We start from the raw sequence: 10,000 nt of genomic DNA on the forward strand, positions 1-10,000 counted from the left end.
GTTCGACCGTGTCAGTTTTGAGAACAAACAAAAAAGCGAAATATTAGTTGTATGGTGGACAGCTGAAACTGGCCAGGATAAATTTGGCGAGTTGAGAAGAAAACATTTAAGAGCGATAAACGTGATTGAGCTGGTTGTGTCAACGAGAAATGCAGTTTTTTGTTGAGATTCAATTATAGGACACCAGATCACAGACACTGCAATATATTTTTAATTGAAATGCAGATAAGAAAGAAGCATGCACATTGTTATAAGGACTTATTGTGAAGAAGAGATTGCCTGAGCCCAACATTTTTAGTTTTGAGTATAATGTTATCGCTACTGATATTTCAGCATTGTGCATATATTCAATATTCAGCCCGCCAAATTTGAACAATTTTAAATGCCATGGAAATGTAACTATGTAAGTTTATTTAATATCCAAGATTTTTTTCTTGTGCGATGAATTACTCAGTCACGTTTTCTTTTGTCTTGAATTTGAATAACCTCATCAATTACATTTATCCATTATGTGAAAAATTGTACGTCTTTGGGTCTGTCAGAAGAGTAATTCCAGTTTTTTTTTTTATTAGATATAATCTAGCTTTAGTCTAACTTTTGTTTCAAATATGGCATAAAAAGTTCTTTGACTAATAATCAGAGAATCTTGTCTATAATCAAACTGTTTCCTTAACATTCAAGGTGTGTCGCATTCTCTGAAAAGGTGTTTAATAGGCCTCATGCATGATGATGCCATGTACTCAAAAATTCATCACCAAGCCTTGTTTGTACAAAATTATTTACATCATCTGGACATGAAATACTGTTTGCACATGGGTTTTGTTTACAAATTTGCTCCTTTGGGAGCTAGAATTTAATACTAAAACTTCATTGGCTTGGTGGTGGAATTAGCTGGTCAGACGCAAACACACATACAAGGGCTACATGTACATGTATTGTAGGAGAAAATCATTGAAATCGTGGCTGTATAGTGTGATGGATTATTTTTGGAAAGTGGTATGTCTTTCCTTGGTTTTTTAATGTAGCGTCCTTGATATACCCTAAAATTTGTCCTATCTTTTCCTGAAGTTCCCTATTCGTCTCCCTAAAATGACAGGTGACAATAAATTTGTCCGGTGGAGTCATTGAAGACAAGCATTTTGCATGATTTGTGTTCACGTAGATTAACTCTGTGATTTTACATAGGTTATGGAAGTTATGGTAGTTGATGTTTAGAACTCACAGAACACTTTCTAACATTTTGAAAAATATGTTGTATGCCGTTAAGTGCAATGGACATATATAGGATATTACATGGCCACATGGAGATGTGAAATTTCTGTTAGAGTGGTGAAAAATATTTCATGAGTGAATAAAGCGAAGGAGTGAAATATTTTTCAACACGAGAAGAGAAATTGCGTACCTCCAATCGACCACGGAATATTCTATTATATTTTATTATATAAACACCAATGAAATACTAAATCATTTCACGAAAGGCATTGAAAGGTTCGATTTTTGTATGTAACTATAGAAACAGTGATCTTATCACGTGTGAAGATAACATGTTATTTTCGCGTGTGAAGATATCATGTTTTTGCGCGAAAGCTCACTTGGTATTTCATTGGCGTTTATGTAATAAAATTAATAGAGGATATTGGCTGTGCAATTAGATGGGACGTTTCTCTTTGAGTGTTGAGAAATAACGAGTGAAATATTTTTCAACACTAAATCATTTCATACCATAGCAACAGTGATCTTTTCACGTGTGAAAATACTCTTATCTTCGTGTTTGAAGATATCATGTTTTCGCAGGAAAGCTCACTTGGTATTTCATTGGTATCTATATAATAAAAGTAATTATTTTCAGTGCTCAAAAGTGAGAAACCTATTTGGAATAGCTGCGATAAAACAAAAATATTTATGCTTTTATTTTTTTCAGGAGTTTGGCGTTCTTGGTTTCTCCTCATTATTTACACCTTCCCGTAACGGCAGTGGACCCCCTGACACATTTGATATTGTTAAACTAATTAACAGCACTTATGAACTTTTACAACAACAACAGCGGAGTGCTAAACAAAGAGCTGATCTGGAGGAGAAGTGAGTACTCTAAAATGGGACATTTATTTTATAAGTAGTTGATCCGACATGATCAGGAGATCTGTATGCCTTGGATATTTACCATGGACATTGTAAATCTTACACAGATCTGCTATGCATCCGACATATGGAAATGAATGTTTGTTTGTTACAGTTGTAGTTCAATAAAATACTTTTTGCCGATGAAAATAATGAATGCTTGGGTGTTAATATTTTGCCTCAAATCAAGAAGAATCTAATTTTTAAGAAAGCATCTTTCAACCTACGTGATGCAACTTGAAGCAGCCTGTGAAGTTGAAAGATACTATATAAAAGCTTGCTTCTTATTTTAGGAATCTTCGATCAGAGTGTGACAATGAGCATCTCATCCAGACACAGGAAAGACTCAAGGTACACTTCATCAACTTATTAAGTCTTAAGAAGCTCTTACATTTGTAAACAAGCCCCATCATTTTCAAGGGAGATCTGATACATCTTAGCTACATGATACCCCTGGGGTATCATTAAGATACCCCAGGGGGAGTGGGGAAGAGGACATGGCAAGTTGGAGGGGTTGCCGACTGATTAGGGCTGCAAAGAAAAAGTGTATGTTTGCTGGCCAGCTCTTTCGACAAAGATTTGAGTCACATGTAATGCCAGATAATTAACTTTTATTTCCAGGGCTTCCAAAGGTTCATATGCAGCTTGGGGCATAAATAATAATTATTACATGTATGGATACCCCTGTTATAGCTACGTTTGGTTGACAAAGGTGTAACAATGATACTAATAATATAAATGAAAAAATTATTTGATTCTTATTGGCTGAGAGTAGTGCAGTTCAAGTGTAACACAGTGCAAAACGTGAAATACCAGTGCAAATTACACATCGAAATTCTGAATTATCATTGGCTAATATACAATAGGGTTTGGTCAGAACCAATCAAATCTCTTGTTTTCAAATCAAGTGCACGCCCTGGATGGCATAATTTATGGTGCAATTTTTCCCTGATTGCATGATACGCGTACATTTCTTCTGCTTAACCATCTCCAATTTTTTCATATTGTATATTATTAATAAATAATCACATGATTTTTCTCGTGCAATTTAGAATAAATAAACACTTGTAAATTTGTTCAAAGACTACAAATTGCACTGGCCCTATGGGCTCGTGCAATTTTGGTCAGCTGTGACAAAATTTACTCATGCTAATTTATTCCAAATTGCACTTGTAATCATATGATTACCTGTAGTAATAAAATAATAATAAAATTAATAATACTAATGATAATATAATATACCAGGCTAAAAAGGTTATGAAATGGTTAAAAATGAAAATGTTTGAACCAAACGTTTTCGGCTGTTTGATGATAGCAAACAGCCGAAAACGTTTGGTTCAAACATTTTCATTTTTAACCATTTCATAACCTTTTTAGCCTTGTATATAGAATATATTTTACTAAGCGAACATTATGGACACCAATGATAATAATATATTAAAAATCACAAATATCCCAGGCAAAACTGCTGCACTGGTTTATAATGGTTTTACTTTTGTGTAAATTGTATTCAACAGTCATTTATTGCATGCGAGGGTGAATTACAATGTGTTAACAATATATTAATTACAAAACTAAGAGTTACAAAAACTATGATAATCACGAGCTCTCTGGAAAGTCTCTCTGGAAAGTGTATTGACATGTAATAAAAAACGGTATAAATGTATGTATGTGTTTAATATTGAATGCTTGGCCATTGTTGTAAAAGGAGTCATCTTAAACCTTTCCGTCCCACTAATCTTCTGTTATCATGTAAGTTGTAAGGCTGACAGTCACTGCACGTAGGAGGTAGTATATGGTGCAAGCCTGATTCTGGATGGTATCTCAGTGCTATTGCATAATGAGGTATTGATTTTTAAATGAGTTGATCTTTTTCTCACTCAATCAACAGGAACAGTTGGAATCTGCACAACGAGAAATAGCCATGGGAAATGAAAGAGAACGACAGCTACAAGGCAAACTTTTAAAGACAAAGGAAGAGCTAAAATTAGAGAGAGAAGAGGTTTGTGTTTGAAAGATTTGCCCTCACGATTTAACTCTTACTATATATACATGTACACATGTAGTAGTAACGAAACTGTTTATTGAATTTTGGTGGATAGAACTTTAAATTTTGAACTTGTAAACACTTAGGGTCTTAAAATAACTGAGGAGAAAGTGTTGCTGAATGTGGCTTTTTCTGTAAATGGTTAGACTTTCATGTCTTCTTGGATGTAGAGACAATAAACTTTAGGCCCCCACTTATAGTCTTAATGTCGGGAAGAGAAGTGTACGGGGTCTCTATTGTTGTGATTTATCCCTCCCAGTATTATGGTCAGCCCTGCTGGATTAGCTGAAATGGTTTCTGAGTGACTGAGACCACAATAATTATAAAACGGGGCCAGAAGTTGGGCTGTTTGCCAAGTGCTGGAACCTGCAGTGCAAAACTGTGTACCAAACAATAAACATACATGTACCAAGAAATTTCTTTCTGAAGTGATGACGACTAGAAGCGAGAATGATCGATTGCCATTATGCAAAGCGATTTTTGCTCCCTGTGGCTACTCAGAGATGAATACAATGTACCCTGTGGAACCTGGCTAATTGTTGTTAACCAATCAGAAGGCACGAGAGGGGCCATTCATTTTTAAGTTGTATACACACGTACAATGTAGGATATGATTTTTGGAACGGGAGTGGGAAGGGTGGGGACGTTGTTAACCTTCAGTTCAATTACTTGAACTGTAAGGTGCAGTGATTTCTTTTCACGGATGGGGTTTTCGTTAACTTCGCTTTTCAAAAAACATCTTGTGTTTTCCTTCTGCAGTTAAAGAAAACGAAAGCTAACGTTTTCCACATGCAAAAACAGTACGACCACGAGGCAAGGAAAAGAGAACGGGAATTTAACAAACTTAAGGACAGAATCCACCAACTTTTGACGGATAAAAGTCAGGAGAAAAAGGTTGGGCTGGACATCTTAAATTTGGTGAAAAGACCTAGTGGACAGCGTGCAATGTGGAAAACTGGAGCAACGAAGTAAGATATCGCCAAATTCTCTATGTTGCTCATTTGCATAACCGGTAGTGTTTTTTGTTTTTGTGAGTAGTACAAAATAAATGTAAAAGGACTTTGGGACAGCTAGTCACAATCTTAGGGCTGCTCTAGCTAAATTTGTACGTAAAATCAGCACTGTTGAAACTGAGGTCGCTGTTAAAAATGGCAGATCCTACTCAAACCTGGAGGCGTATACAGCTTGTCGGTTGATCCCCTTAGACAAGAACCCGGGTGTCAGACCGATTGGTGTCGGTGATTTACTGCGAAGAATCATTGGAAAAGCCATACTTTCACTGATCAAACCAGACATCATGAGCTCTGCTGAAAATTTGCAACTCTGTGCTGGCCAAGCAGGTGATGTGAAGCAGCTGTGCGTGCTATGAGTGATGTTTCTGACGATCAGGCTACTCTTGCACTGCTCTTGGTGGATGCAGACAACGCCTTTAATTCACTCAGTCGGAGCGTTCTTCTCCACAATATTACCAACGTATGCCCACCAATATCCATTTATAGTAGGAACTGTTACAGTGTACCTCTCGTTTATTTGTGCTCGGCGGAACCGAAATCTCATCATCAGAAGAACTACACAGGGTGATTCCCTTGCAATGCCAGTTTATGCAATAGGCATAACTCCCCTTTTAGAACTGATAAAACCTTCTGCAACTGAAACCGATGTATCAATGAAGCATGTAGCCGTTGCAGATGATTTGGAGGAGGGGGGAGGTGCTGGGAACCTGATAACTCTGCGACGGTGGTGGGATAACAGAGCGCTCTACGGTCTCAAGCAGGACCAATGAAGCAAAGTCATGGTTAGTTGTTAAGCCACACACCGAAGTATGTGCACGAGAGGTATTCGAGGGGACCAACATTAACATAACAACAGAAGGAAGATAATATATTGGTGGTTTCATCGGGAGCGAGAGTGGCAGTGGCAAATACGCTGAGGAGCTAGTCAGCTCGTGGTGAGAACACCAGAAAGTACTGTCGAAGATAGCAAAGACAAAACCATAAGCTGCTTACGCTGCATTTGTGAGCGGGTTCAAACACAAACTGACCTACTATGTTAGAACATTGCCCAACATCAAGCAACACCTCGTACAACTGGACGCACTTGTGGATCAAGTGTTTATCCCAGAAATAACAGATAGCCATATATGCTCTGCCGACGAACGACTCCTGCTCTCATTACCTGCAAAGAATGGCGGCTTAGCCATTCCCATCTTCTCTGCTACTGCGGACTCCGAGTTTTCCAGATCCAGAGCAGCGACAGAACAGCTGATAGAGCATATCAACAATCAAGATAGCACAGCACAGGTGGACAACGAACTTCTCAAGCACTCAAAACGAGGCATCGTAAAGGCAAGGGAGGAACACAATGAAGCCATCCTAGAGCAACTTCGTGCGAAGATGAGCCCTGAACAACAGAGGGAAAATGACCTAGCCATGCTGAAAGGCGCCTCTAGTTGGCATTTTCACAGATCAAGCTATTGGTTTCGCAGAAAAATCGATCAAAAAATAACACGGTCTGTAAAAATGCCGTTCCACAAAACACTGTACAATTAAGTTGTACGCTCCTAGTCATGTGCCCTCGATTAGATACACTGTAGACTGAATCATATTTTCCATCGTGCTTCCATCAAATTTTTATGATTCTGGAATGATCTTTTTTTATCAGAAATGAAGAGGAAATGTATCGAGTATTGATCACGGATTATGAGGAACGGCAAAAGGTAGGAACATATCTTGGGGTTAAGTGCTTTTATAGGGAAGGACTGGTTAGATGTTATCCCGGTGAATGAAATGAAGAGATGAATTTTTCGATGGTGATACGTGGCTCTGTACAGCAGTATATCGGGGCAATACAGTGTGGGCCATTTCCGAATTGATGTCTGCCTCCTCTTCAAAGCGAGTCTAAATGCGAAGTTTTTGTGCTGGTAATTAGTTCTACTTTACATAAGAATGAAACCTAATTTTCATAAGAAAAACTTCGCACTTAGACTCGCTTTGAAGAGGAGGCCGACCTGAACTCGGAAATGGCCTAATCACCTGAGCCTAGTCCCACGAGAGAACATCCGAACTAGTAATCGGAAGGTCGTAGGTTCGATTCCTACGAAGGAGCTCTCGGATTTTTTCCGAGTCTCCCCGAACCACGATCGGAAAAAATAAACTCTTCAAAAAGGCTTTTTTCGGTGTCAGAAATTCTTCTTTCAGTCTCTGCAATACTTGACACGTTTTTACTGTCGGTATTAATGCAGGAACTGATGACAGAAAACAACGATCTAAGAGAATCGCTTCAAAGTATGCAGACAGAACTCATAAACCTGTTGAATCATCAAAACGAGGATTACTATCACGTGAACGACACTGAGGTATGTATAGCCATTAAATGAGGGATAATGGACAGATAAGGCATCTTGTTTACCTCGAACCGCTACTGTCAAACGGCAGGCTGTTACTTGTTTCTCTTTTTGGGAGGTTACTTTATATCTGTAAACTAGATTTAATATCTTAGAGATAGTTATTCCTCCGCAGACGGCCCTGTGTCACCAGGCAAAAAATCAGCTACAATCAAACAAGTTTATTTGATATCTGACGTTTGTCGTAAACACGTTGCTAAATCTCTCTAATTATCCCTTGATCCATCTTGGGGCAATTCTCAAATAGAATTCAATGTGGTTAGCGTGGTCACATACAGATTTGCAATTTGTCACTGCTCTGTCGAAATAACTATAAACTGAAGTTTTAAGACCTTTCTTCAGGCTAAGAATAAATTAGAAGAATCTGTCGTACACATCCGTAGATGAAAGCTGAACTTATAGATCGTGCGCTGAAACCATGCCTTCAACACTTAAGACCCTATCACTAAACATAGGCTTTTAAATCAGTGCTTTAGAAATAATCACTAAAATCGGTGCGTTGGCCTTTAATACTGTACATCTTTTGTTTGGGGATCAAAATTGCGTCCACAAAACTCGCAACACATTGCTTATTGTGCACGGAAGCCCGTACTTGGTTGGTGTCCTAGTACTTTGTTGGCAGTTCGGTCTCTGAAAGCAGCATTTGATATTTTCGTTTTAAAATTAAAATTAAGTGTATGCACTCTTTTCATTTTCCAACTCAGTCTCCACCCAAATAATGTATACTACAACATCTACAATGGTAACTGAAGCCTGTCAATGTAGAGTGTCTGGATTTTCATTTCATTATGATTGCTGGTGCTCTTAGAGGTTCAAGGTTGTTCAAGGTGTTGGCGACGTCATGTTTCCAGAAAAGCACGTAATCAGATGCAGGTCCAATTTTGATATCCAACACAAAGTGTCCCTGATCGCTCGATCAATCGATCGATCGGGTGCGCCGGATGTTTTACAGGTAGTTACCTCGTGGTTGTGGTTGTGGGAGGCACGGTGGTCTCATGGTTAGTGCGGTCGACTCCGGATCGAGTGGTCCGGGTTCAGGGCCTGGCCGGGGACATTGTGTTGTGTTCTTGGGCAAGACACTTTACTCTCACGGTGCCTCTCTCCACCCAGGTGTATAAATGGGTACCGGCGTAATGCTGGGGGTAACCCTGCGATGGACTAGCATCCCATCCAGGGGGGAGTAGAAATACTCCTAGTCACTTCATGCTACGGAAACCGGAGATAAGCGCCGGCCTGATGGGCCTTCTGGCTCGTAAGCAGTGACTTTTTACCTTTAACCTGCTGGCCTTCACACGGCCATTTTTTGCTTTCTGTATTGAAAGCTTTCCCTAGCTCCCATCCCCTGCCATTCCCATTCCTGTATCAGTTTGTAAGTTTTTCCATCGTGACGACGCCCTTGTGGCGAGGCCGAGCTGTCAGGCTGCCATGGATAGTTCTTCCCTTAACAGGTCTCTTCCTGGCTCCACCAACCTTCCTTAGAGCACCAGCTCCCAAGGTCATCTATTGTCGATGAGTTTACCTCTTCTTAGAGAGACGTAAACACAGTGAGTCAGGATTGATTGATGAATTGGTTAAGCTTTTAATTGAATTCATCGATTGATTGATGGTGTGCACCTTTTCTATTTTGACCTCTTGTTGCAGGAAGGTGAACCCAGCGAATCAGGATCGCTCGATGAACTGTCTACAGGCCATTTTCACATGCCGTACGACATAGTTAGGGAAGGTAAGTGCTGCGACCGTCTCATCAAATTGACATTTGTTTGCTTGGGTACCTAGCTAATGAATGGTATCGAGGCTATCAGATCTCACTTCATCGCTTTTGTTTGGTAAATCAAGGTGTACTAATAGGAAAAGAACAAGAAGTTTGGCGGTCATCTTGGTTCTTTGTGGCACACGTGGGAGTTGTTTGCATTCGGGCGAAGCGGGAGAGCAAGTGATAAAAATCTAGCGGCTTGGAAACGTGGATACTAGTCTGTCTCAAAAGCTATGCCACGAGAAGTTATCATGGGACAGAAGAAGTGAAATAGCCTGTGTTAGGCCGATTTGTCTTTTCTTTCAGAAGTGTCTGAAGTTTCCGGTTAATTCTACCCTTTGAAAACAAATGGTCCTTTTTTTTCAGGAATTGAGAATAGCCTTAGAGAAAAGTGGCGACTGTTAAAGTCCAAATTAGAAGAAGCAAACAAAGTATGCAATAATGGTACGTATTTCACTCATCAAGTTTTGCTAAGGGGCACATTCGCGAGTTTGGTTACCCGGGTTTTGAAACAAGGACAACCTTTTTTGAGTTTGTGCACTGTTGGTTGGTTTCTGGTTTTACGACGCGTAATCGAAGACCCGTTTTTGTTATTTTTGGTTAGTTTCCAGTAAACAGGACATTACGAAAGAGGTGGACTGGGAAGAGGAAGTTGAGAGGCTGGAAAGACAATTGGAGA

The 10,000-nt window shown here is 39.4% G+C and overlaps 1 protein-coding gene across 1 annotated transcript in view; it reads left to right on the forward strand.

Moving 5' to 3' along the window:
• Window positions 1-10,000, forward strand: part of LOC137973560 (afadin- and alpha-actinin-binding protein A-like) — a 21,556-nt gene that overhangs the window by 983 nt on the left and 10,573 nt on the right. Inside the window, exons 2-10 of the mRNA XM_068820399.1 lie at window positions 1,922-2,079; window positions 2,412-2,469; window positions 4,010-4,120; window positions 4,925-5,133; window positions 6,827-6,881; window positions 7,407-7,520; window positions 9,210-9,291; window positions 9,688-9,765; window positions 9,926-10,000. The exon at window positions 9,926-10,000 is cut by the window's right edge and continues 41 nt beyond it. Of these exons, the coding sequence (XP_068676500.1) occupies window positions 1,922-2,079; window positions 2,412-2,469; window positions 4,010-4,120; window positions 4,925-5,133; window positions 6,827-6,881; window positions 7,407-7,520; window positions 9,210-9,291; window positions 9,688-9,765; window positions 9,926-10,000 (940 nt within the window). The remainder of the gene's footprint in view (window positions 1-1,921; window positions 2,080-2,411; window positions 2,470-4,009; window positions 4,121-4,924; window positions 5,134-6,826; window positions 6,882-7,406; window positions 7,521-9,209; window positions 9,292-9,687; window positions 9,766-9,925) is intronic.

The sequence above is a fragment of the Montipora foliosa genome, chromosome 10, assembly GCF_036669935.1.
Source record: "Montipora foliosa isolate CH-2021 chromosome 10, ASM3666993v2, whole genome shotgun sequence".
NCBI lineage: Eukaryota > Metazoa > Cnidaria > Anthozoa > Scleractinia > Acroporidae > Montipora > Montipora foliosa.